This window comes from Nerophis ophidion, linkage group LG08 (assembly GCF_033978795.1).
Source record: "Nerophis ophidion isolate RoL-2023_Sa linkage group LG08, RoL_Noph_v1.0, whole genome shotgun sequence".
Taxonomy (NCBI): Eukaryota; Metazoa; Chordata; class Actinopteri; order Syngnathiformes; family Syngnathidae; genus Nerophis; species Nerophis ophidion.
Genome location: NC_084618.1, coordinates 55,421,340 through 55,449,309, shown reverse-complemented (window position 1 = coordinate 55,449,309; position 27,970 = coordinate 55,421,340). Strand labels below are relative to the sequence as shown.

Here is a 27,970-nt window from a genome sequence, read left to right as displayed (position 1 = left end):
TCTGTGGTGGACTCTCCTATTTCTGGGGCTGAGGTTGCTGAGGTAGTTAAAAAGCTCCTCGGTGGCAAGGCCCCAGGGGTGGATGAGATCCGCCCGGAGTTCCTTAAGGCTCTGGATGCTGTGGGGCTGTCTTGGTTGACAAGACTCTGCAGCATCGCGTGGACATCGGGGGCGGTACCTCTGGATTGGCAGACCGGGGTGGTGGTCCCTCTCCTTAAGAAGGGGGACCGGAGGGTGTGTTCCAACTATCGTGGGATCACACTCCTCAGCCTTCCCGGTAAGGTTTATTCAGGTGTACTGGAGAGGAGGTTACGCCGGATAGTTGAACCTCGGATTCAGGAGGAACAGTGTGGTTTTCGTCCTGGTCGTGGAACTGTGGACCAGCTCTATACTCTCGGCAGGGTTCTTGAGGGTGCATGGGAGTTTGCCCAACCAGTCTACATGTGCTTTGTGGACTTGGAGAAGGCATTCGACCGTGTCCCTCGGGAAGTCCTGTGGGGAGTGCTCAGAGAGTATGGGGTATCGGACTGTCTTATTATGGCAGTCCGATCCCTGTACGATCAGTGTCAGAGCTTGGTCCGCATTGCTGGCAGTAAGTCGGACACATTTCCAGTGAGGGTTGGACTCTGCCAAGGTTGCCCTTTGTCACCGATTCTGTTCATAACTTTTATGGACAGAATTTCTAGGCGCAGTCAAGGCATTGAGGGGTTCCGGTTTGGTGGCCGCGGGATTAGGTCTCTGCTTTTTGCAGACGATGTGGTCCTGTTGGCTTCATCTGGCCGGGATCTTCAGTTCTCACTGGATCGGTTCGCAGCCGAGTGTGAAGCGGCCGGAATGAGAATCAGCACCTCCAAATCCGAGTCCATGGTTCTCTCCCGGAAAAGGGTGGAGTGCCATCTCCGGGTTGGGGAGGAGACCCTGCCCCAAGTGGAGGAGTTCAAGTACCTAGGAGTCTTGTTCACGAGTGGGGGAAGAGTGGATCGTGAGATCGACAGGCGGATCGGTGCGGCGTCTTCAGTAATGCGGACGTTGTACCGATCTGTTGTGGTGAAGAAGGAGCTGAGCCGGAAGGCAAAGCTCTCAATTTACCGGTCGATCTACGTTCCCATCCTCACCTATGGTCATGAGCTTCGGGTCATGACCGAAAGGATAAGATCACGGGTACAAGCGGCCGAAATGAGTTTCCTCCGCCGTTTGGCGGGGCTCTCCCTTAGAGATAGGGTGAGAAGCTCTGTCATCCGGGAGGAACTCAAAGTAAAGCCGCTGTTCCTCCACATCGAGAGGAGCCAGATGAGGTGGTTCGGGCATCTGGTCAGGGTGCCACCCGAACGCCTCCCGAGGGAGGTGTTTAGGGCACGTCCAACCGGTAGGAGGCCTCGGGGAAGACCCAGGACACGTTGGGAAGACTATGTCTCCCGGCTGGCCTGGGAACGCCTCAGGATCCCCCGGGAAGAGCTAGACGAAGTGGCTGGGGAGAGGGAAGTCTGGGCTTCCCTGCTTAGGCTGCTGCCCCCGCGACCCGACCTCGGATGAGCGGAAGAAGATGGATGGGATGGATGGTACCTTAGTTCAGTTCATTTCAATGGGAGATGTTGATATGATATTCAAGTGTTTTGACCAAGGAGCTACATCACAGAACTAATTAATTGCCTACTGAAATGAGATTTTCTTATTTAAACAGGGATAGCAGGTCCATTCTATGTGTCATAATTGATCATTTTGCAATATAGCCACATTTTTGCTGAAAGGATTTAGTAGAGAACATCGACGATAAAGTTCGCAAGTTTAGGTTGCTAATAAAAAAGCCTTGCCTTTACCGGAAATATCAGACAATGTGCGTGTGACGTCACTGGTTGTAGGGATCCTCACATCCTCACATTGTTTACAATCATAGTCAGCAGCAGCTAGAGCTATTCGGACCAAGAAAGCGACAATTTCCCCATTAATTTGAGCGAGGATGAAATATTCGTGGACGAGGAAATTTGGAGTGAAGGCCTAGAAAAAAAAAAGGGCGAGAGTAGTGAGAGCAATTCAGATGTTTTTAGACACATTTACTAGGATAATTCTGGGAAATCCCTTACCTGCCTATTGTGTCGCTAGTGTTTTAGTGGGTTAAATAGTACCTTAAATTCGGAGGGGTGTGGCCACAGGTGTTTTGACGCCAGAGTCTCTGAGAGAAGTCACGGCAGCTGCAGTAAGACGCTGGCTCCGCTGATCTCCGGTAAGAGGCGGCTTATTTCCACAATTTTCTCACCCAAAACTGCCGGTTGACATGAAGTCGGGATCCATGTTTGCTTGACCGCACTGATCTATAGTAAAGCTTCACCTCTGGGAATTTTAAACAAGGAAACGTTTGTGTGGCTAAAGGCTAAAAGCTTCCCACCTCCATATTTCTACTTTGACTTCTCCATTATTAATTGAACAAATTGCAAAAGATTCAGCAACACAGATGTCCAAAATACTGTGTAATTGCGCGATGAAAAGAGACGACTTTTAGCCGTAAGGGGTGCTGGGCTAATATGTCCCCTCCAGCCAATAACGTCACAAACACGCGTCATCATCACATCATCATTCCGCGACGTTTTCAACGGGAAACTCCGCGGGAAATTTAAATTGTAATTTAGTAAACTAAACCGGCCGTACTTGCATGTGTTGCAATGTTAAGATTTCATCATTGATATATAAACTATCAGACTGTGTGGTCGGTAGTAGTGGGTTTCAGTAGGCCTTTAAGCTCATAAGTTGAGGTACTACTAAATTTATATGTGGCCCTCATTAGAAAAAGCTTGGACACCCAAAGTTTGTTTAAAAAATATTGTCACTTTCTCAATATACTAGAACCTAATTGTTTAATTGACCAACTTGTAATGTACATACTGTATAGTATACAAATGCAGTGTTATAATTTGAATCGGATGCCTGTGGGCTACAGTGTTTTTGTATTGAAAATGAAACGGTTCCATTCCTTTATTGTTCAAGATAATGGTATCACTTTGTCTTTGTTTTCCTCAGTGGAAGTGCTCATAGCATTCTATGAGAACCGTTTAAAAGACCATTACGTCATCACGCCGCCTGTCTTACAGGGGCTAAAAACACTGGTGAGTGTCAGGATGTCTGTCAGAAGTCTCATTCCTTTTATTCCCTGTCAATAAGGTTATAAAAAAACATGTGTTAATTAAGTATGAGTATATCAGAGTACCTCAAATATTTGGTGTTTATATTTAGCATTTTGAATACTTTTATTCACAAATTTTTGTCTTTGGTCCTTTTTTCAGACAAAGTGCTCAACTTTGCCTCCTGGCTCGGCCATTTCCATACTGAAATCTTTGTTTCAGGATGTTCATGTTCAGGTGATTTTCATTTGTTTTTTGTAAATTGTACTCAGCAAGTTTTTTTAAGTTTGATAAGAGAATGATACCTACTGTCATAAGGTTTTTCTCGCAATATGGGTCTTCGACGACACATGATATTCATTTGCTTTGTATAATTACAGGCAATATTTACATTAGACAGCTTTTATTCAGTTTTTGTTAATTGTACTTATTAATTTAGTTAGCATAATTACAGGTTATTTTTATATTAGACATATACTGTATATACAGTATTGACTTTAGAGATGTAACGATTACTGGTATCATGATAAACCGCAATAAAATTCCCGATGGTTAGTATTAACGTTTGACATTTTGATTAATATAAAACTGCGGACTCACTGTGACACTGCTTGTGTTCTAGAGAAGCAGCTTGTGCGCTAGCTAGCGTACATGAATACAAGACACTATAATGTTTTAAAAATAACATTTTGTCAAAAAGTTCATTGTGTGTGTATAATTACTTGTTGAGCAGATTCAACAATACTGTCATAATAACGATAACCGTGATAATTTTGGTCACAATAACAATGATATGAAATATACATCTCTACTTGAGTTTAAGAAAACCCTGAATATATAAGGACAGTTCTTTTTCAAAGACAATTTGTGGCAATGTATGTATTTTAACACCAGATTATAAATATCAGTGACATAGCTGGTGCGTTACAGTAAAACATTTGTAATCTTTCTTAAGTTTTTCTCCTGGTAAAAATTAAGCATAAGTAAGGACTTGATTGGTCAGCTTTTGTGACTTACTCTGTATCCTGACTAAATTATTATATTTTTGACGTTACTATTCATCCAAAATACACTATTATAAGGAATGTACTATTAATCCATGAAACAAATGGGTTTGAGTATTTAAATTTTAAAGGCTTCAAGACTACCAGGCCAGCTTATATATTTTTTTGTGTATTTCCCCACAGTCGTTGCTTCTGGCTGATAGAGCGTGTGTCTATAACATGCTCTCCAATGTCATGGAGACCAAAGAAGCTGGTAAGTGTTTTTGTGTGGTTTGTTTTGCTAAAAATATTTTAAAAAATTCAGTTTGTGGGAAATAATCAATTTTTTTGTGTCCACAGAACTGAAGAGTTTAGGAGCAGATTTTGTGTTTGGTTTTGTCCAGTCAATGGACGGAGAGAGGGATCCTCGCAACCTCCTCTTAGCCTTTCAGATCGCCAAGAACATAATTCAAAGAGGTTACGATCTAGGTGAGTGAGGCTGAACATTCTCTCAGTATTCATGCTCAGTCAAATTGCTGACATTTCAAGGCAGATACAGTATGTAGCTCCATGTTCATTTCCGTTAATACTGCAGGTAAATTCACAGAAGAGATGTTTGAGGTGACGTCCTGCTATTTCCCAATTGACTTCAGCCCGGTAAGTTCAACTGCTTTGATAAAATGCGACCACTCGTGGTAGGCGACACTACAACATTTTATATGGACCTCATCCCAAGTACATATAGGGCTTTTATCAAAGATATTGGTACTTTCTACTTTGACATTAAATTATTTTTGTCTTTATTTTGTTGATTATAATCGGAATTAAGCACAGGACAAACAAATATAACCATTTTTATCAACATACTTGGCTGCAAATTTTGTCAGTCACTCTTGAGTTCGACATTTTGTAGTATGAACATGCAGTGTAATAGCTACCTTCAGTGTAGTATTGATAACTTAAATAGATGCTTGATGCATTTGAAAAGTACTAGAAAAAACATATGTTAGAGTGAAAGTCACTCTTTATACGAAATATTTAGTAGGCTATATATGGCCTAAAGTCTATATTACAATATACATTACATCCGATAAGTATTCACAGCGCTCCCCTTTTTCCAATTTTTTTTTTTACAACTTTCTTCTAAAATGATGTAAATTCCTTTGTGTTCTCAAAAGACTACAGACAATACCCCATAATGACATCGTGAGAAGTGTTTTAAATTACATTTTTGCAAATAAAACGTACAAAGTATTCGCAACATATGCTCGACACTTAGCTTGATGCATCTTTGGGAGCAATTAAAGCCTCAAGTCTTTTTGAATACAATGCTGCAAGCTTGGCACACCTATCTTTGGGCAGTTTTGCCCATTGCACTTTGCTCATTCTTTTTTGCAGCAATTCTCAAGCTCCATTAGGTTGGATGAGAAGTGTTAGTTTTTATGTAGGATGTCTCTGTACATTGCTGCATTCATATTTCCCTCTATCCTGACTGGTCTCCCAGTTCCTGCCGCTGAAAAACATCCCCACAGCATTATGCTGCCACCACCATGCTTCACTGCACAGATGGTATTGGCCTGGTAATGAGCGGTGCCTGATCGCTTTCAAACATGAGGCCTGGCATTCATGCCAAATAGTTCAATATCTTTCTCATCTGACGTGAGAATTTTGTTTTTAATGGCCTGAGACTCTTTCAGGTGCATTTTGGCAAACTTTTTACGAAGAAATGGCTTCTGTCTGGCCATTGTACCATACATGCCTGATTGGTGGTTTGCTGCAGAGATGGTTGTCCTTCTGGAAGGTTCTCCTCTCTCCAGAGAGGAATTCTGTAGTTTTGACAGTTTGACCATCAACTTCTTGGTCACCTCCCTGACTACAGAGACATCCGGGATGAAATTGCTTCCATTCCAACCTGATGGAGCTTAAGAGGTACTGTGAAGAGGAATGGGCAAAACTGCCCAAAGATAGGTGTGCCAAGCATGTGGCTTCGTATTCAAAAAGACTTGAGGCTGTAAAGGTGCATCAACAAAATATTGACAAAAAGCTGCGAATAAATGTGATTTTTTTAGTTTAAAAAATAAAAATAAATGTGCATTTAAAAAAAAGAAAAAAGTTTCATATTGCCATTATAGGGTATTGCCTGTAGAATTCTGAGGATCAAAATGAATTAATTCCATTTTGAAATAATGCTCTAACATAGCAAAAAGTGGAAAAAGTCAAGCACTTTGTATACTTTCCGGATGCACTATACATTGCAGCCTCCTTAAATAACAATATAAATTACAATATGTTATTTGGCATAAAATCATAACAGAACCATCTAAAAAGGCTCTTAATATGGCTGCTGATGTATGCATTAACATCTTGCATCATTTCCAGTTATTTTCTCAAAAACTATTACTAAGGTACTTGCTTATTCACTGGTAATATCTGGTTACTCTCTGTTGTAACATGTTTCTAACTACACTCATGTTTAAATATAATATGCACTTTATCTTCTCTGTTGTTTGAATTATTTTTGGGTGATACTACAAATTAACAACAAAATAGTTGCAGGGTCAGTATTGGCAATAACAATGCTGATCCTGATCGTTGAATGGTAACATTTTTGATCACTGTAATTCGACAAAAACATATATTATTTGATATCTAAAAATATCAAATAAAATTTACATGTTTTACTTATTCCATTTTATTACAAAATTTATAATACAGTCAATAGTGTAAAATCACTCAACCAAAGCAGAAACTACTGCTGTCTTTTTTCCCTCAGTTTGTAAACAATGACAAAAACGAATCTGTAGTTGTAAAAATATCGACCTAATCACTGTAGTATCGACTCGGGATGTATATCATCAGTAGGATTTTATAGATGCCGATACCAATATCAGTTGATCTGTCTCTTTTCACTTACCTCAGCCACCGAATGATCCACATGGTATCACCAGAGAGGAATTGATCCAGGCACTGAGGGATGTCCTCACTGGGACGCCTAAATTTGCTGAGGTGTGGTGGGGCTTGTATGTCTGCCTTAAACATTTGCTTTATGTCACTGCAGATTTTTTTGTCTTTTTGTCTTTATCAGTTTTTGTTACCCCTCATTATTGAGAAGCTTGACTCAGATGTCCTGAGTGCAAAGCTGGACTCTCTTCAAACCCTGGTGAGAAATCAGACATGCTTCCAAGATCATAATCATGGGAACCGTTCAGAGGATTAGTGATCGTACTCATATCCCTAAATGTCGATTCAGGCTGTTTGTGTGTCACGGTATGAACACAAGGACTTGGAAAAATTCCTCGATGGACTGTGGACGTCACTGCGCAGAGAGGCACGCTTACGATAACACATTTCAAGTTACCATTTATCGTACAAATGCAACATTTTTCCTCTTTCTTATTTTCCCTGCAGGTGTTTCAGACGTCGAGCGAGAAGATTGAGTTGGCAGGCCTCGCTGCTCTTACCACCATCACTTCCTGTCTATCTCGCTCGGTTCTCAACTCAGACTCAGAAGATGCCCTCAGCACCTTCCTTGATGTTGTTCTCAAAGGTGCACCCTTTGCTTTTTAAACAAAGTAGTATACTGTACCTCGAGTTATGAGCTTAATTGGTTTTGTGACATAACTCTTAACTTAAAACACTTGCATCGTGAATCAACGTTGCCCATTTAAATTAATTTAAATACATTTAATTGGTGCTTACCTTCCCAAAACAGCACAATTTTAGCATGTAACATACCTTTTATAAAGAGAAACAAACTTCCAGATAGTATTAGTATAAAAACATTACAATAGAATGTATAACTAACAACTACTGTAATTTTATGAAGTAATGCAATAATCATGTACCTTGGAGAGTGGATTTCTACACAATGTCCTTTAAGCTGCTACTCTGTAAAAGAAACCATCAGCAGCTTCTCCATTTTTTCATGGATAAATTTACGCCGTTTGGATATCATTTTCACGTGCTGGGTTGGTGTCAGACTGATTGTATGGAGCAGATTAGCAGTGATGTGCTTGAATTGCTAAATCAAGTTGGCGACACGTCCAGTCATATTCTTTCTTTAATTAAATGAATATCATCAACTGCTTCTTCTCAGCACTGTCCTTCACACTTCCTTTATTCCTTCTCATGTGTGGAAAAACAAAGTCATGTCAATTTCTAGCTATATGCTAATGGTAGCGAGTAAGACCAGTTTTGGGCGGATCTTAGTCGTTTCACTGTGAAATTTGCTACACCAACTAATGGTGTGGGTGCTTGTCACTTAAATTTTGGCTTGTAGAACAATAAGCTGAGAGACCACTCTTACCAAAAAAAAAAAAAACATCTTATACTGGGACACTCTTAAGTTACACTATCCATAAAGGTGCTTATCTGTATGGTACATTATCATTTGGTACATAAGCGCAATCTACACACATCCAACACAATATGTGTAACAATTTCAGTTTTTCATGCACCAAATAGTGTTTCTAATAAATTGTTTACCTTTGTATACCTGCATGAGAATTACAGAGAGGATATATTTTAGTTTTTTTTAATGAGCTTGTGACATGATTCTAGACTGCAATCATCATCTCTGTGAGCCTGACCTGAAACTTGTGTGGCCCAGCGCCAAACTGCTCCAGGCCGCTTGCAGCGCCTCCAACAGGGCGAGTCACATCATCACCACTGCCGTCATGCCAGCGCTCGTCAGTCAGTACAACAACAGAACCGAGGTAAAACCTTGCAACACGACGAAGGATAGCACAGTTACCGATGTATGTCTCATTATCATGACGTTTTCGTTGAGCAGTGTTCCCACAGACGTACATTACTGGAGGTGATGCAGCGCTTTGTTCAGTCTGTAAAAATCAGCGAGTCATCAGAAGACGGTGAGTGAAAATCTTTCAAACTGGCAAACATTCTAAAACACTGATTTCCAACCAATGTGCCGCTACATATCAATAATTATTATAAATGTTTATATTATTATTTACTGAAAATAATGTATATTTGTTAATCTATCTGTAATAACAACTAGAAGGCAGGAACCTGTGTGCCACCTGTTGCCCTTCATGCAACATTTTTTGTTTGGTGAATATTGGTTTATATAAAATATGTGCCTTGACTCAAAAGTACAGAAACACTGTCCTAAAGCACATGGACCCCACCGTAGGGAAACAACCTGGTACTGGTCCATAGGCAGGGCCAAACCGGGATGGGGAAAACTGTCTCGGGTTGCAGCTATCGATTATATTAGTAATCAAGTATTTTATCGATTTGTTTTTTTGATTAATTGAGTGTTTGGATAAAAAAAAATCACTATACCTTCAATGAGTATTTAGGAATAATTGTCGAAGTAAAAATTTTTCCTGCTGGCCATAACCTTTAATGTTTATTTTCTAATAAACACACATTACCATTGAAAATGCATGTATGTTAAAAGTTAAAAGCCTTCCTCTATTACTATTAATCGATTAATAGTTGTAGCTCTAAAACTCTGAAGAAACATAGTCATAGTTAAATATATTAAAATATAAATATGTTTGTTTGACTCTGACTGTGTCAAATGGTGTATAAGTTGGGCGCACATGATCCCGTCTCTCGTGCTCGTCACTGTCATGCTAACATGTAAAACTGTGTGCGCGTCTGTTGTGTGCAGGGAGAAGTTTTTTTTTCCGGATTAAAATAAAATGGAAGACTTTTGCCACACAAACCATGCTATTATGTTGTATTTTTCTTTGTTTTACCCATGAATACATAACAATAGCATTATCAACCACAAAATCTGCTTAACTGCTCAGAACTATTGGGGACCAATGTTTTGAAATACTGTTCTCGTTCTCATTCGACTCTTATTAGAGGAGCGAGTGCTATCCGGTGTCTGTTCGTCCTTGTGCTGCGTGACCTTCTCAGCGCTGTCAGAGTCTAACAGCAGTCTGCAGGTCACAGCCGCATCCGTGCTCACCTCACTAGCACGACAAAATGGTCAGATGCCGTAAACTAAACTCTTAAATGTAGTAGTTTTGGTGCACTTTCTAATGAGTTACATTTTGCTTTTCAAGGCTTGTTGTCAAACTCTCAAATTGAGCAGGCCGTCGACCATCTGACTCGGCTGTTGCTGTCAGACGAGGATGACAAAGTCAGGTCGGCTTGCTTTTTCCCCTCCCTTTTCTGTTTATTCTTCCTACTACAGTATCTTGTTTTTACTGTTGTTTGCTCTGTTTTCCCAACCAGTCTTGCTGTAGTAGATTGTGCTGGGAGCTTGGCAGAAGTTCACCCAACAGTTTTCATCACCAATATGATCCCAGATCTAAAACAAATTGTGTTTTCTGGTAAAACAAGTAGGATACTTTCCCAATCATTCTGTATACTCTGTATACTTTCCCAATCATTCTGTATGTATTATCCATGCTGTATCTTTCCTCTTCTATGTTCAGAGCCAATGGAGCAGGTTGGAGATTCTGCGCAACATCTACATCCTGTAGTGCGTCAACGCTGTTTGTCCATGCTCGCGGCAGTGTCCACCAAACCCAGTGTTGCTAAGGAGAGCACACCTGTCCTTCTGGATGTCCTCCGTTCAACACATTCTGGTAAAACTGTCATTTATTTTGTTACAAACCCCGTTTCCATATGAGTTGGGAAATTGTGTTAGATGTAAATATAAACGGAATACAATGATTTGCAAATCATTTTCAACCCATATTCAGTTGAATATGCTACAAAGACAACATATTTGATGTTAAAACTTATAAACATTTTTTTTGTGTGCAAATAATCATTAACTTCAGAATTTGATGCCAGCAACACCTGACAAAGAAGTTGGGAAAGGTGGCAATAAATACTGATAAACTTGAGGAATACTCATCAAACACTTATTTGGAACATCCCACACGTGTGCAGGCTAATTGGGAACAGGTGGGTGCCATGATTGGGTATAAAAGCGGCTTCCATGAAATGCTAAGTAATTCACAAACAAGGATGGGGTGAGGGTCACCAATTTGTAAGCAAATTGTCGAACAGTTTTAGAACAAAATTTCTCAACAAGCTATTGCAAGGAATTTAGGGATTTTACCATCTACGGTCCGTAAAATCATCAAAAGGTTCAGAGAATCTGGAGAAATCATTGCACGTAAGCGATGATATTACGGACCTTTGACCCCTCAGGCAGTACTGCATCAAAAACTGACATCAGTGTGTAAAGGATATCACTACATGGGTTCAGGAACACTTCATAAAACCACTGTCAGTAACTACAGTTTGTCGCTACATCTGTAAGTGCAAGTTAAAACTCTACTATGCAAAGCGAAAGCCATTTATCAACAACATTCAGAAACGCTACCGGCTTCGCTGGGCCCGAGCTCATCTAAGATGGACTGATGCAAAGTGGAAAAGTGTTCTGTGGTCTGACGAGTCCACATTTCAAATTATATTTCGAAACTGTGGACGTGGTGTCCTCCGGAGTAAAGAGGTAAATAACCATCCAGATTGTTATAGGCGGAAAGTTCAAAAGCCAGTATCTGTGATGATATGGGGGTGTATTAGTGGCCAAGGCATGGGTAACTTACACATCTGTGAAGGCACCATTAATGCTGAATGGTCCATACAGGTTTTGGAGCAACATATGTTGTCATCCAAGCAACGTTATCATGGACGCCCCTGCTTATTTCAGCAAAACAATGCCAAGCCACGTGTTACAACAGCGTGGCTTTTTGGTAAAAGAGTGCGGGTACTTTCCTGGCCCGCTTGCAGTCCAGACATGTCTCCCATCGAAAATGTGTGGCACATTATGAACCGTAAAATACGACAACAAGACCCCGGACTGTTGAACAAATTAAGCTGTACATCAAGCAAGAATGGTAAAGAATTCCACTTTCAAAGCCTCAACAATTAGTTTCCTCAGTTCCCAAACGTTTATTGAGTGTTTTTAAAAGAAAATGTGATGTAACACAGTGGTGAACAGGCCCTTTCCCAGCTACTTTGGCACGTGTTGCAGCCATGAAATTTTAAGTTAATTATTATTTGCAAAAAAAAAAAGTGTATGAATTTGAACATCAAATATCTTGTCTTCGTAGTACATTCAATTGAATATGGGTTGAAAAGGATTTGCAAAACATTGTATTCCGCTTATATTTACATCTAACACAATTTCCCAACTCATATAGAAATGGGGTTTGTATATTTTCGTTTTTAACAGACTGTAATTGTTGGTATACTAATGTTTTTTTCATGAAAACCGAATGAATCTCATTTCTGCTGATTGAATAACAACAAAATATTGTTTTTTGTGTATTTGCGCCCCTTACCACTAACCTGGCCGTAATCTGGTGGTAAGGTAACCTGACTCTTGCCAGATCTTTGTAGTTCGCTGAGCTGCACACAAAGATCTGGGACTTCTCAATAGATGTATTTCAGAAGGATGGGCCTTGTAAAAAAATCATTGTATGTGATTGGATAAACAACTTGTCTGTTATCTTGCATGACGTTTTACTTCAACCACTCACATCCAAATCAACCCGTGATGCTGATGAGAGTGGCGCTGGGAAATCCAAAACAGAACAGCTGACATGTTGGATAATGACAGAGCAAAAAGTTAATAAATGCCCTCAAAACCGTTCTTCGTTCATCTTTTAAAAAACGAATATTCGATAGATTTGACAAAACAGTTCCAATAGCAGAATAAATGTCGGCACACGACTCCTCGCTGTGTGCCGCCATTTGTTATTTGAATCAAACAGTAGCTTCAGCGCTACATGACATCTATGAAATCCCGCTCGGCCATCCTGATTGGTTCATTATTTTTTGCCATCTTGAAGGAGTTTGCATTGCTCTTGAGCCCAGACCTTTGTGTGGAGCTCAGCGAACTACAAGGATCTGGCGAGAGTCAGATTACTTTACCACCAGATTACGGCCAAAACATTGTGCTTAATTCACAGAGATTTGATGTGAGTAAATGAGTTACACTGCCATAAACCGCTAAAATGCAATAGAAATAATCTTTAGCCATTATATATAACATGACAGATATACTCTGTGTGTGTGTGTGTGTGTGTGTGTGCATATATATATATATATATATATATATATGTGTATATATATATATATATATATATATATATATATATATATATATATATACATATATATATATATATGTGTATATATATATATATATATATATATATATAAAGACTTGTTTGAGCTCAAATAAACTCAACCAAGTCATACACACATATATCCATCCATCCATTTTCTTCCGCTTATCCAAGGTCGAGTCGCGGGGGCAGCAGCCTAAGCAGGGAAGCCCAGACTTCCCTCTCCCCAGCCACTTCGTCTAGCTCTTCCCGGGGGATCCTGAGGCGTTCCCAGGCCAGCCGGGAGACATAGTCTTCCCAACGTGTCCTGGGTCTTCCCCGTGGCCTCCTACTTGTTGGACGTGCCCTAAACACCTCCCTAGGGAGGCGTTCGGGTGGCATCCTGACCAGATGCCCGAGCCACCTCATCTGGCTCCTCTCAATGTGGAGGAGCAGCGGCTTTACTTTGAGTTCCTCTCGGATGGCAGAGCTTCCCACCCTATCTATAAGGGAGATCCTCGCCACCCGGCGGAGGAAACTCATTTCAGCCTTTTGTACCCGTGATCTTATCCTTTCGGTCATGACCCAAAGCTCATGACCATAGGTGAGGATGGGAACGTAGATCGACCGGTAAATTGAGAGCTTTGCCTTCCGGCTCAGCTCCTTCTTCACCACAATGGATCGGTACAACGTCCGCATTACTGAAGATGCCACACCGATCCGCCTGTCAATATCACAATCCACTCTTCCCACACTCGTGAACAAGAATCATAGGTGCTTAAACTCCTCCACTTGGGGCAGGGTCTCCTCCCCAACTCGGAAATGGCACTCAACCCTTTTCCGGGAGAGAACCATGGACTCGGACTTGGAGGTGCTGATACTCATTCCGGTCGCTACACACTCGGCTGCGAACCAATCCAGTGAGAGCTGAAGATCCCGGCCAGATGAAGCAATCAGGACAATATTTGGCTTTATGTAAACTGACTCTGAGCTTTTGTCTACGTCATGCTCTTTAACTGGAGAAATTACTGACAAAAACTATACAGTATTAATACTGTAATGTAGTCATAATATATAATAATATTCTGCAAAAAGCAGAGACTTAATCCCGCGACCAACAAACCGGAACCCCTCAACGCCTTGACTGCGCCTAGAAATTCTGTCCGTAAAAGTTATGGACAGAATCGGTGACAAAGGACAGCCTTGGCGGAGTCCAACCCTCAGTGGAAACGTGTCCGACTTACTGCCGGCACTGCGGACCAAGCTCTGACACTTATCATACAGGGAGCGGACCGCCACAATAAGACAGTCCGGTACCCCATACTCTCTGAGCACTCCCCACAGGACTTCCCGAGGAATACGGTCGAATGGCTTCTCCAAGTCCACAAAGCACATGTAGACTGGTTGGGCAAACTCCCATGCACCCTCAAAAACCCTGCCGAGAGTATAGAGCTGGTCCACGGTTCCATGACCAGGACGAAAACCACACTGTTCCTCCTGAATCCGAGGTTATATATATATATATATATATGTATATATATATATATATATATATGTATATATATATATATATATATATATATATATATATATATATATATATGTATATATATATATATATATATATGTGTATATATATATGTATATATATATATATATATATATATATGTGTATATATATATATATATATATATGTGTATATATATATGTATATATATATATATGTGTATATATATATGTATATATATATATATGTGTATATATATATATATATATATATATGTGTATATATATATATATGTGTGTATATATATATATATATATATATATATATATATATATATATATATATATATATATATATATATACACATACATATATATATATATGTGTGTGTGTGTCTTGTTTGAGCTCAATAAACTCAACCAAGTCCTGCCTGCTTTCTCTCATTCTCGCTTAGTAGGCACTTTAAAAATTATGTTTTGTCAACTTGTTTACGGCGTCAAAATCAATGTTGTCATAAATTATTGACCGATGCAAGCCTGCAATTACCCAAGCTCAATTATTCCACTCTGCAACTTATTTTTTCTTTTTTAAATAATGCATATTTTGCATTTTGCCATTATTAAAAAAACAGATGTAATTTTTGACAATATATACATCTGAAGTTGTTGAAAGATTTCAATCTTTGAAAGTAAGAAAAATACTCTATATAAATGTATTGCTGACTTTTATGGGCGGTTCCCTTTTGGATCCTAAGAGTAGGGGTGTATAGTCAAACTTAAAAGATACACAATGGTTGAACGCAGACCTGCAAACATGTTCACATTTACCCATGTTTGTGACTCTTGGTGGAAAACGTTTAGTGTAAACCCATGTTGAAATGATCAGCCATGCTTTTTGTTGATATCAGCGGAAAGACTTTATGTTTGGACCTAACTTTTATAGTTTTGTTTTAGCTATGCAACCAAACTTGCTTAACCCCTCCTTAATTCTCCTGTCGCAGGCAAGGTCGGTTTCTCGACGGAAGAGGCTGTGTTGACGTGCCGCAGCCTTCAGAGAATAGCTGAGCAAGTTGAAGACACAGAGGACTCCGGGTGTTGCTTCCACGACGTCATCATCCCACAACTGTTGTCACTTGCACTCCAGGCAGCACTGCAGGGTGAGAGAGCCCATAATCCTTTCCTGAAAATGCCATATTTATTTAGTAAGATAATTACTGTTGAATGTTTACATTGTGTGTTTTTAGACAAAAGATCATCAAGTCACCAGAGTCCTCTGGTGGATGAAGCGGTTCTGTCCATCATGGTTGCTGTCATTAGTACAGCCTGCTCAAGGCTGCAACCTACGTTAGTAGAAACACCTTTATCCAAGCAAAAATGTACCTACTGGATACCTCATTAGTTACACCCATATGATATTCCTATGAAAGGTTGGATCAAAAACGTTTGTTCGGCTTTATTTAATTGTTTCCCCTCGGGTCAGGGGTGTCCAAAGTGCGGCCCGGGGGACATTTGCGGCCCGCAGGTCATTTTTTAACGGCCTACGGCACATTTTAAAAATACTATGGAAAAAAATGTAAAACATAAAAAGTGGTATAAAAGAGCAAACAGGTGAAATGTAACAAGAACATGTTGCAATGTTTACTCTAATAACACAAAGCTGCCATGCAGGCTTTTTCTTTCTTTAAAAAAATAATAAGTGAATCAAAATCAATGTCATTATGAGTTATTGACCTATTCAAGGCTCCAGTTACGTCACATTAAATATTCCACTTTGAGATATTTTTTGGGGCAAATGTTGGATATTTTGTGTTTGCCATATAAAAAACTGAGCTGTTTTTTTTTTCAAGAATGGCCTAATACGAACATACAAAAAACATAAACAAAAAAAAAACTTATAATTGACGGATAGATCCGAAGTTGATCTCGAGACCATTGTGTTAAAAGTAAACAATATAAAAAAATTTAAATTAATTTTTTTAACACTTTAATGAGAAAGACCCTTTTGGATCAGTGTGTTTTGTTTTTAAGTGTCATTGCACAAAAAATAATAGTGAATTAAAATCAATGGTGTTATGAGTTGTTGACCTTTTTACGGCTCCAATTATTATATAATCTCAAACGTTCTTCTTAAAAATTTTATTGGGTGAAAATATTGCATATTTTGTGTTTTTTTCCATAAAAAAACATGGTTTTCTTAGTCCTGGAGTGGCCTAGCCAGTCTCCAGACCTCAACTCCATAGAAAATCTGTGGAGGGAGTTGAAAGTCCGTGTTGCTCGGTGACAGCCCCAAAACATCACTGTTCTTGAGAAGATCTAAATGGGCCAAAATACCAGCTACTGTGTGTGCAAACCTGGTAAAGACCTATAGTAATCGTTTGACCTCTGTTATTGCCAACAAAGGTTATGTTACAAAGTATAGAGTTGAATTTTTGTTATTGACCAAATATTTATTTTCCACCATAATTTACAAATAAATTCTTTAAAATTCCTACAATGTGAATTCCTGGATTTTTTTTTCACATTCGGTCTCTCACAGTTGAAGTGTACCTATGATGAAAATTACAGACCTCTTTCATCATTTTAAGTGGGAGAACTTGCACAATCGGTGGCTGACTAAATACTTTTTTGCCCCACTGTATATATGTCTATTTATTTTTCAAACTTGACATTTGCTGCAATTCAAAAGACAGTTCATCTGAGCTGACCTTATTATTGGACTCTGATTTTATTGTTGATTTTTTTTTAACAGTATATGCTGTTTATAGAATGTCAAAAACAACTTGAGAATGCTCAGTGGGATACATTGTGGTTTACATCAACATTTTTTGGTCTCTTATTACATCTCATTGATGTACCTAATGTTATGGCCTGTGAGTATAAATTTGCAATATGCTTAATAATTGTTACTAATTGTGTTTGTCATACAGTTTTGGGAAACTGAAAGGAAGTGTAAACTGTCAGATGTTGGTTTCCTATCATGCATTTAGTGTGATTTCCTGTTATTTTTAGACTGGCGGGCCAGACGGCGACAAGGTTTGTCTCTCTCTTCCTGGATGGTGACGTCTCCTTTTTGCCTGACAACTCCTTCCCTTCACACATCAAGCTGCTTGCAAATGTACGTACATGACTTTATTCATCCAGCCTTCTATTTTCTGTTGATTTTGTGGACAGTTTGGGGCATGGCTCATGATGCTCTTCTCCATAGGAACTAGTATTTAAATGTCCAACTAACTTTTGGACGATATACAATATGAATGATACAATAGAGCTCTTAAAACGGATGTTGCATCGGGATAATGCTAGTTTTTGACACATTCTCTGTCCACCAAATGTGAAAGCGACAAGCGAACAAATGTATCCCCAATGGAATGTAACATTCTCGGCCAACGTTCCTCCTCAGTGCAAAGCTACTTTTAAGTCCGTAATCCTAATCTCCAGGGCGGCAAATAAACCAAGAACTGGACGAAGAGGTATAGCGAAACATGCTACACTACACACATTGTAGGCTAACTGCTAAGATTGAGCTTTTGAATGTATTCCGAATTGGGCGGATTGATAAAAATATCTACAGTAACAATGCCAAGTGTAGTATAAATGGTTGATATTACATTTCAATATTTTGTATTATCACACAATCTTTTACAGTGTTTGTTAATAGTAGGAATGATTTAAATATTTAATTGTTGTTGTGACACCACCATCTTGTGTTTTTGTCTGATTATAATTCAGATCAAAATTATTCATTCAAAAAATGTCAAAGTATCACCATTTATAAGACAGATACAGTTCCTGTAACTGCTTGGTATTGGATCGATATTATTGTCCAAAACTAATGTAAAGTATCCAAATAACAGAAGAATAAATGCTTGTTATAGTTTAACAGAAGTATAGATAGAACAATGCTACAATGAAAAGCAGCCTGCTAATGACAGTATATCCGCAAGCAGATTAATAATAGTTGTGACAAAATAATACAACTAGAAATGGCAGCATGTAACAGCTTACATCAGCAGCTAAATCAAGAGCCTTTGTAACCAGTTACAAAGGCTCCGTTTTGAAATTATTTTATTGTAATGTACATGCAAAATAATATATTATGCTAAAATGAAATATATAATATTTCAGAAGCTGGAATGTATTTCGCAATATACATTTTTATCACCCATCCCTGGTATCATTGTATGTTTTTTGTGTAACTCTTTGTGTGATTGTGGGTTCTTCCCAGCAGCACCAGGACGACTCATGGAGACAGTCTCAGATGGTTTGCCTGCTGATGGGCTGCGTGTGTTCATTACCTCGCACTGTGAGTCTCAGATGACCCTTTTTGGGGATTAGTTCTATCAATCCAAGTGCTCGTACCAGTGGCTACTTGTTGTAATGTCTTGTCAACTCATTCTGCCCCAATCATCAATTTGCATAGATGGTTTTTGAAAAGTAATTTTTTGTTTTTAGGTGGCAGTGCCCCAGATTGAGCGTCTACTATCAGAACTGGAGGAGATGAGCTGTACCTGCAGCCACGCCATGTCTTATACCTCCGCTGCCAAATGTTTTGCTGGCCTGGTCAACAAGATCCCATCGAGTTAGTCACTGTTTGTAAGCTAAAGATATTGAAGGCAAAAAGTGTACAAAGTGTGTTGTCCTTTTTTAGGCGACTCTCTTGACAGCCTGCTTCACAAGACAACAGCCAGGGTCTTCAGTGAGTTGAACTCTGAAGCATCACGTGTGCGCACACAGGCGTTCACACTCATGGTGTGGGTATGTTACTCTTTTTTTATTTCGTCAATATTTAATCCATCATTGATTACCAACTCAACATCTTAGTAAAGCTGTGTGTCTCAAGGTTGGCAAAGCTCTTCTTCTCCGCTACCACCCCAAATTCTCAGCACTGACTGACAAGGTAAATATGCTTTTAAGCAGCAAAAAAAGCAATTATTAACACTTTTGGGAGTCAAGGCCTGTTTTTTTTTTTTTATGCAGCTCTTCTTACTGCTTGATGATGCCAATTTGGGCCATGTGGCGGCAGACGGGTTCTTGCTACTGATGAGCGACTCGACGGATGTTCTTACTCGCAGTTGCCATGCGGATGTGCGGATCATGTATCGCCAGCGCTTCTTTAGTGAGAACTCATCCAAATTGGTCCATGGTTTTAACGCAGCTCCTGAAGGTACACTCTTTATATTATATTTATACAAGGGCTGTCAACGTTAAAGTGTTATCGCATGTGATTAATAAAAAAAAGTTATCCCGTTATCATAAATGAACAATTAATCACACTATTTGTTATGGTCACACACAACCACAAAAGCCGGTCCAAAAGTTCCAACACCCCCTATCTTATTCCAACTCCACTTACTGGCGGTTCTAGTGAACTTTGTACATGCCCCTAACACCCCATGGGCTCTACGAGAGCCTATTGCGCTTCGATAACACAATGGGCATTGGAAGTGATGAGAGGTGGCCAATTTCACTTTAAAACACTCCGATGGATCTTTAGATAAAACTGAGGTAGTTTGTTGGCATTGCAGAGACAAACTTCACTCGCAGACTGCAAATCCATGATGATTGTTTGGTTTACGTAAGAGAAAATCCATGATGTTTACCTCTGAAGAGTCTTGATTGGCTATGGTTAGGTCCAGTTAGAGGCGAAATATGGTGGGCCATGATGATTTAAAATCAGGAATTAAAATCAAAAGACATTCCCCAAAGCTGTGGTAGAAACCCCATAAAACCCTGATTTAAATATCTGTTTCTTCCAAGATGCATTAATAGGGCATTTACCGGCACTTTTATGTAATTGAAAGTATTTTTAACATTTTATAATTGTTCTGTTTTGTTCTGGGAAACTTGACAGTGCACTGAGCACACTGCACAGCTGTGCGAGCAAACCACTCAGGGAGGAGGGAGGCGATGGGAAAGTGTCATTGCTGCTTAGGCAACACTGATAAAACATTTTTTTCCAGTCTTGGCATAAAAATATGTACTCTTTTATTGATTTTCGTTCATGTAAAGATGGAGTTTGTTAATGTCTTTTGCGTCATGTTTTTGCGCTTGCCGTTGTCATTTTGCCCGTGTTTTGCTTTGTCTTGGAACAGTAATTTATCCAGTGCTGAAAAGTCTCCATTCCAATAGAGTATATATTTTGGTCTTTAATTGATATTATTGTTTAACCCAGTCATATAACGTTAAAAGTCAATGATGCTAATCTGCAAATAAAAGTAAAAAAATAAGTTTCTTACTTTGAATTGTATTGTATTATTTAGCATATTTCAAAGAATGTTTGTCTAGTTTGCTGTTGTTTAAACTGTTTTGATCTGTATCAAACATGGCTGCTATTCAGAAGATTACCTAATAATTTAAAATGTGAAAAAAAAGTTAATCAAAACCTTAACTATTATCTTTTGATAAGGTAAGCTTTTCTCGAGTATATTTGTTCTTCCTCAGAAAAGAAGCCCAACTACTTGAAGGCCCTGTCTAACATCGTCAACAAACTACCTAAACAGGTTCAAGTCACGGAACTACCTGCGGTCAGTCAAGACAAAGCATCAATGTTTAGATACTTCCTGAGTCAAGCTGATTATAACATATTTTATTTGGGTCCAGCTCCTGTCCTTGCTGCTGCAGGCCTTAACATTTCCTGACGAGGGTGTCCAGCTGTCCACACTGTCCTGTCTGGAGCCGGTCCTCGCCGACCCACCCCCAGCACTCATCCAACAACTAGAAGCTTTGTTCAATAGGCTGTTGGCCCTCACGTTCAGCCCTGCTATGGTTAGACAAACATTTTAACTTGGGGTGGGCAATACTGCAAATTTTGATATTGATTCCGATACCAAGTAAATACATGTGATTTTTGTTCCTTTTTTAAAAAGAATACCTTGATATCAGGCAAACACGACACATTAGTGAACAAAGTGTATTTGATGGTAACTAATTTGGTTTGATCATTTGTAGGAAATAATACACAACAGAAGACAATAATTTATGTTCAAGATGTGTATATTTTATGGTGTGTATTAGGAATTAGCTTGATTTGAATTTCAATTTTATTTGCAGCTGCTTATAAAAGTTTAGTATATTGAATATATAGAATCGTGTCCTGACATTTGATCTGTGTTTGTACATTAGAGTGAAAATTATTTCAGACGGTTACATTAGAATTGATTTAATTAAAGGCCTACTGAATTGAAATGTTCTTATTCAAACGGGGATAGCAGGTCCATTCTATGTGTCATATTTGATCATTTCGCGATATTGCCATTTTCTGCTGAAAGGATTTAGTAGAGAACATCGATGATAAAGTTCGCAACTTTTGGTCGCTAATAAAAAAGCCTTGCCTGTACCGGAAGTAGCAGACAATGTGCGCTTGACGTCACGGTTTGTAGGGCTCCTCACATCCTCACATTGTTTATAATCATAGCCACCAGCAGCAAGAGCAATTCGGACCGAGAAAGCGACGATTTCCCCATTAATTTGAGCAAGGATGAAAGATTCGTGGTTGAGGAAAGTTAGAGTGAAGCACTAGAAAAACAAAAAGCGACGGCAGTGGGAGCGATTCAGATGTTATTAGACACAATTTCTAGGATAATTCTGGAAAATCCGTTTTCTGCTTATTGTGTTACTAGTGTTTTAATGAGATTATAAAGTCATACCTTAAATTTGGGGGCTGCGGTGACCGCCAGTGTCTCTGAGGTAAACCATATGGAGGAACCAAGAAAGTCACAGCTGCCTTTTTGACAGCTGCTGCAGGAGGACGCAAACTCCGCTCAAGTCTCCGGTAAGAGCCGACTTAATACCACAATTTTCTCATCCAAAAACTTACTGGTTGACATGTGGTAGAGAAACATGTTCACTTGACCGCTCTGTTCCATATCAAAGCTTCACAACAAACAAAGAAGCACCGGCTGTGTTTTGGTTGCTAAAAGCAGCTGCAATCCACCGCTTTCCACCAACAGCATTCTTCTTTATAGTCTCCATTATTAATTAAACAAATTGCAAAAGATTCAGCAACACAGATTTCCAGAATACTGTGTAATTATGCGATTAAAGCAGATGACTTTTAGCCGTGAGTGGTGCTGGGCTAAAATGTCCACTCCAACCAATAACGTCACAAGCACGCGTCAACATAAGCGTCATCATTCCGCGACGTTTTCAACAGGATACCTCGCGGGAAATTTAAAATTGCAATTTAGTAAACTAAAAAGGCCGTATTGGCATATGTTGCAATGTTAAGATTTCATCATTGATATATAAACTATCAGACTGTGTGGTCTGTAGTAGTGGGTTTCAGTAGGCCTTTAAAAAAATGATTTTAAATCATTTGATAGCCCTAATTCGAATACAACAATATAAGACACTGCAACAATATCATACAGTTACGGTAGTCCCTCGCCACATCATGTTATGAAGTTTTTGAAAATGTATTGCCTTTTTTTCAGTAAATTATGTGCATTTGTGGCCTAAATCAGTGGTCCCCAACCACCGGGCCGCAGAATAATTTTTTATTCGTTTTTATTTAAAAAAAAAATATATATATATATTTTTTTTTATTTTTTATTTTTATTAAATCAACATAAAAAACACAATATACACTTACAATTAGTGCACCAACCACAAAAACCTCCCTTTTTCATGACAAAAACGTCCCTTTTTCATGACAAAGAAGGAGAGAAAAAAAAGAAGAAAAAAAATATTCCCCCACCCCCTCCCTCCGCCGGGCCGCGGGACAAACTATTAAGCGTTGACCAGTCCGCGGATACAAAAAGGTTGGGGACCACTGGCCTATATTGAGCATTTTCAAGCATACAATGGCTAAATAAAGTGAAGATATCAATACTACAGTAGATGGGACCAAACCAGTCAGATGACGCTGTTCACTATCACCCTCAGGGAGCTTTACTATTTGAGATTAAGAGTGTAAAGGTGATTAAAGGATGGTTTTTCATGACTAGAAGGCTCCGATAATGTTAAAAACAGTATTAAAATGTTCATAAACAGGTTTGTAATGCTCTACTTTTTAAGAATATTTGATTTATAACAGTAATAAACAAGAGTTTACAACATTTATTATATATTTTACTATATACTATAGTATATATTTACTATATTCCCCTTAACCCCAAAAGGGAAAAGCGGTAGGAAATGTATGGAAGGGATGGTGTATACAAGTTTTCTAAGACTTTAAAGATTCTTTGCTGTCAATTTTTCAAGACATGTAAGACAAAAGCTTTTATTCAATTTCTTTAATATTCATGATAATAATGAATAATGATTTTTATTATAATAATAAAGCGACATCAATAAAAGTTGAGAGGAGAACTTACAAGGACTTTTTAACAATATTCTTTTTTTTTTTTTTTTTTTAAATAATAGTTTTCTGTTTTGGCTTTCCTGTGTAAAATAATATATTTGATGACTTTGTAAATAAAATATCACTATAGCTATAAAATCAATATAACAATGTGAAGAACACAATAATAAAAACAGAACTAAAACAAAATATTGATTTCATCACACAAGTATCAAAACTATACAGAAACAACTCTTTGTGTCAATCCTGTCATTTAAAAAATAAGTTTTTACCTGGAAATGTTTACACTTGTAATATGAAGCAAATCTCAGTTATATTTGTTTTCTTGCAGAACGTGAGGATCACATCACTGCGCTGCATCCACGCCCTGTCCTACTTCCCTGAACAGGAAGTAAGTGTGCCCAGCTTTTGACAATATGAGAATTTAGCACCTACTTTACAACATTCATGTCTTTCTCAGTGTAATTTAGGGAAATGGCTGTAAAGGATTTGTGACACAGGAGTTAAAATGTACTCTAAACAATGTAACAACAACAATCTAATTTTTATATATGTGAGCAAACAAACTCCCTGAGCATTAAAAGTGGAGCACATGTGAGCAACATCACAGGTGCACACTGTGGCCATACCAGCATCACACCTGTCCCGAACATGACTTAATAACAAGTTAAATGGTTTATTATGATAATCAAATGACAGTCGTCATTTTCATGAGATTATCTCATATAAGTGATTTGGCCCATTTACAGTGAAAATAACAAAGAAAATGTTTTTTATGAGCTATGTACCAGTATTTTATGCCTAGGTAGGTGTCCTGCTTTGGAAACAATTTGTACCCATTTTAGAAATCACATTTAGTTCCCCTTAGAACATTCTCATGTTGCACAATGTAAGCATGGGATAAAGTGTACATTTCTGCAACGTTCTGTCTGTAAAATCTTTTTATGAGCACTTCTGTAATCTATTAACATAATTTCATGTTAAACCTCCATACATGAACATTCTTAATAAATGACAGTAGAATAAGCACACATTTGATTGAGGAGTCATGCCCGGTTTGTATGGCAGAATATAACCAGTTTTGCTGTATAGAAGTTTTTTACACATTTTTTTGGTGTGGTTACAGCCGACAATAAATAGTTTTACTCAGTGATTGATGGAATTCCTGTCTTACATAAAATCATCATGACAGGTGTTACAATAATTAAACAGTGTTGATGAACATTGTTTTATCTGTTTGGGACGCTTGCTGTCACCTGTCACTCACACAGTTGCACCGCAAAATCTTACAGAACTAATACCGTTTTTTTGGACTATACGTCGCAGTTTTTTTTCATAGTTTGGCCGAGGGTGCGACTTATACTCAGGAGCGAATTACGTGTGAAATTAATACCACATTACCGTAAAATATCAAATAATATTATTTAGCTCATTCACGTAAGAGACTAGAGGTATAAGATTTCATGGGATTTAGCGATTAGGAATGAAAGATTGTTTGGTAAACGTATAGCATGTTCTATATGTTATAGTTATTGGAATGACTCTTACCATAATATGTTGCGTTAATCAATCAATCAATGTTTATTTATATAGCCCCAAATCACAAATGTCTCAAAGGACTGCACAAATCATTACGACTACAACATCCTCGGAAGAACCCACAAAAGGGCAAGGAAAACTCACACCCAGTGGGCAGGGAGAATTCACATCCAGTGGGACGCCAGAAACAATGCTGACTATGAGAAACCTTGGAGAGGACCTCAGATGTGGGCAAACCCCCCCCCCCTCTAGGGGACCGAAAGCAATGGATGTCGAGCGGGTCTAACATGATACTGTGAAAGTTCAATCCATAGTGGCTCCAACACAGCCGCGAGAGTTCAGTTCAAGCGGATCCAAGACAGCAGCGAGAGGCCCGTCCACAGGAAACCATCTCAAGCGGAGGCGTATCAGCAGCGTAGAGATGTCCCCAACCGATACAGGCGAGCGGTCCATCCTGGGTCCCGACGAGCGGTCCATCCTGGGTCTCGACTCTGGACAGCCAGTACTTCATCCATGGTCATCGGATTGGACCCCCTCCACAAGGGAGGGGGGGACATAGGAGAAAGAAAAGAAGCGGCAGATCAACTGGTCTAAAAAGGAGGTCTATTTAAAGGCTAGAGTATACAGATGAGTTTTAAGGTGAGACTTAAATGCTTCTACTGAGGTAGCATCTCGAACTGTTACCGGAAGGGCATTCCAGAGTACTGGAGCCCGAACGGAAAACGCTCTATAGCCCGCAGACTTTTTTTGGGCTCTAGGAATCACTAATAAGCCGGAGTCTTTTGAACGCAGATTTCTTGCCGGGACATACGGTACAATACAATCGGCAAGATAGGCTGGAGCTAGACCGTGTAGTATTTTATACGTAAGTAGTAAAACCTTAAAGTCACATCTTAAGTGCACAGGAAGCCAGTGCAGGTGAGCCAGTACAGGCGTAATGTGATCAAACTTTCTTGTTCTTGTCAAAAGTCTAGCAGCCGCATTTTGTACCAACTGTAATCTTTTAATGCTAGACATGGGGAGACCCGAAAATAATACGTTACAGTAATCGAGACGAGACGTAACAAACGCATGGATAATGATCTCGGCGTCTTTAGTGGACAAAATGGAGCGAATTTTAGCAATATTAGGCCGTTTTAGTAACGCTTCTAATGTGTGACTCAAAGGAGAGAGTTGGGTCGAAGATCATACCCAGATTTTTTACAGAGTCACCTTGTTTTATTATTTGGTTGTCAAATGTTAAAGTTGTATTATTAAATAGAGGTCGGTGTCTAGCAGGACCGATAATCAGCATTTCCGTTTTTTTGGCATTAAGTTGCAAAAAGTTAGCGGACATCCATTGTTTAATTTCATTAAGACACGCTTCCAACTGACTACAGTCCGGCGTGTTGGTCAGCTTTAGGGGCATGTAGAGTTGGGTGTCATCAGCATAACAGTGAAAGCTAATACCGTATTTGCGTATGACGTCACCCAGCGGCAGCATGTAGATGCTGAAGAGTACAGGGCCAAGGACCGAACTCAGGGGAACTCCACACATTACCTTAACATAGTCCGAGGTCACACTGTTATGGGAGACGCACTGCATCCTATCAGTAAGATAAGAGTTAAACCATGACAGGGCTGAGTCTGACATACCAATTCGTGTTTTTATACGCTCTAATAAAATATTATGATCGACGGTATCGAAAGCAGCGCTAATATCGAGGAGCAGCAACATAGATGACGCATCAGTCCATACCAGTTAACATACCAGGCACGTTCTCAGTTGGTTATTTATGCGTCATATAACGTACACTTATTCAGCCTGTTGTTCACTATTCCTTATTTATTTTAAATTGCCTTTCAAATGTCTATTCTTGGTGTTGGGTTTTATCAAATAAATTTCCCCCAAAAATGCGACTTATACTCCAGTGTGACTTATGTATGTTTTTTCCTTCTTCATTATGCATTTTCGTCAGGTGCGACTTATACTCCGAAAAATACGGTGGTTGTTTTTTTTTGTTCATATTGGATTTGATTTTGTGCGCGGCATAGATTTGCTGTGCACAGAGGATGTGTAAGCAGTGCACACTTTAGAGGGAACATTTCCCCCAAACCATTTTAAGCTCCAAACTAGAACTATTCTTTTTGGATACTGCAAGCACATCAAATTCTAACGGGTTTCAACGTGTAGGTGCTGCCATTTCGGGCCCGAGTGCTGCGGGCGTTAGCCAAACCTCTGGATGACAAGAAGAGGCTGGTGAGAATGGAGGCGGTCCGGGCGCGAGGAGAGTGGTAAGATTCTACTGTCACTTGTGAAATGATCGATTACAACCGTCACAGTGTCACACAGGGTTACAAAATCCAATGATCCAAGTATTCATGGAACAGAATTGGTCTGAACTGGAAAGGGCACCCACACTTTAGTCCAAAGAAGCAGACTTTAGGGTTCTAGTGCACCACACACGGCAAAGTTTGCCGCAAAGTGGGAA

At 39.1% G+C, this 27,970-nt stretch overlaps 1 protein-coding gene across 5 annotated transcripts in view; it reads left to right on the top strand.

The window, feature by feature from the left end:
• The window catches only part of mms19 (MMS19 homolog, cytosolic iron-sulfur assembly component), a 38,101-nt gene that overhangs the window by 7,461 nt on the left and 2,670 nt on the right, over positions 1–27,970 (top strand). The window contains exons 4-30 of one of the 5 annotated variants that reach the window (XM_061909006.1): positions 3,013–3,098; positions 3,276–3,350; positions 4,301–4,370; positions 4,457–4,585; positions 4,692–4,753; positions 7,016–7,102; positions 7,182–7,256; positions 7,347–7,424; positions 7,505–7,643; positions 8,657–8,811; positions 8,889–8,967; positions 9,938–10,063; positions 10,141–10,222; positions 10,313–10,410; positions 10,516–10,668; positions 15,658–15,813; positions 15,901–16,000; positions 17,666–17,771; positions 18,885–18,959; positions 19,109–19,235; positions 19,305–19,411; positions 19,497–19,553; positions 19,634–19,820; positions 21,098–21,180; positions 21,257–21,421; positions 24,292–24,351; positions 27,673–27,773. In XM_061909006.1, the coding sequence (XP_061764990.1) occupies positions 3,013–3,098; positions 3,276–3,350; positions 4,301–4,370; positions 4,457–4,585; positions 4,692–4,753; positions 7,016–7,102; positions 7,182–7,256; positions 7,347–7,424; positions 7,505–7,643; positions 8,657–8,811; positions 8,889–8,967; positions 9,938–10,063; positions 10,141–10,222; positions 10,313–10,410; positions 10,516–10,668; positions 15,658–15,813; positions 15,901–16,000; positions 17,666–17,771; positions 18,885–18,959; positions 19,109–19,235; positions 19,305–19,411; positions 19,497–19,553; positions 19,634–19,820; positions 21,098–21,180; positions 21,257–21,421; positions 24,292–24,351; positions 27,673–27,773 (2,818 nt within the window). Of the gene's footprint in view, positions 1–3,012; positions 3,099–3,275; positions 3,351–4,300; positions 4,371–4,456; positions 4,586–4,691; positions 4,754–7,015; positions 7,103–7,181; positions 7,257–7,346; positions 7,425–7,504; positions 7,644–8,656; positions 8,812–8,888; positions 8,968–9,937; positions 10,064–10,140; positions 10,223–10,312; positions 10,420–10,515; positions 10,669–15,657; positions 15,814–15,900; positions 16,001–17,665; positions 17,772–18,881; positions 18,960–19,108; positions 19,236–19,304; positions 19,412–19,482; positions 19,554–19,633; positions 19,821–21,097; positions 21,181–21,256; positions 21,422–24,291; positions 24,352–27,672; positions 27,774–27,970 lie in introns of those variants that run through there. The other 4 variants (XM_061909005.1, XM_061909004.1, XM_061909003.1 and 1 more) reach the window with 4 other exon arrangements.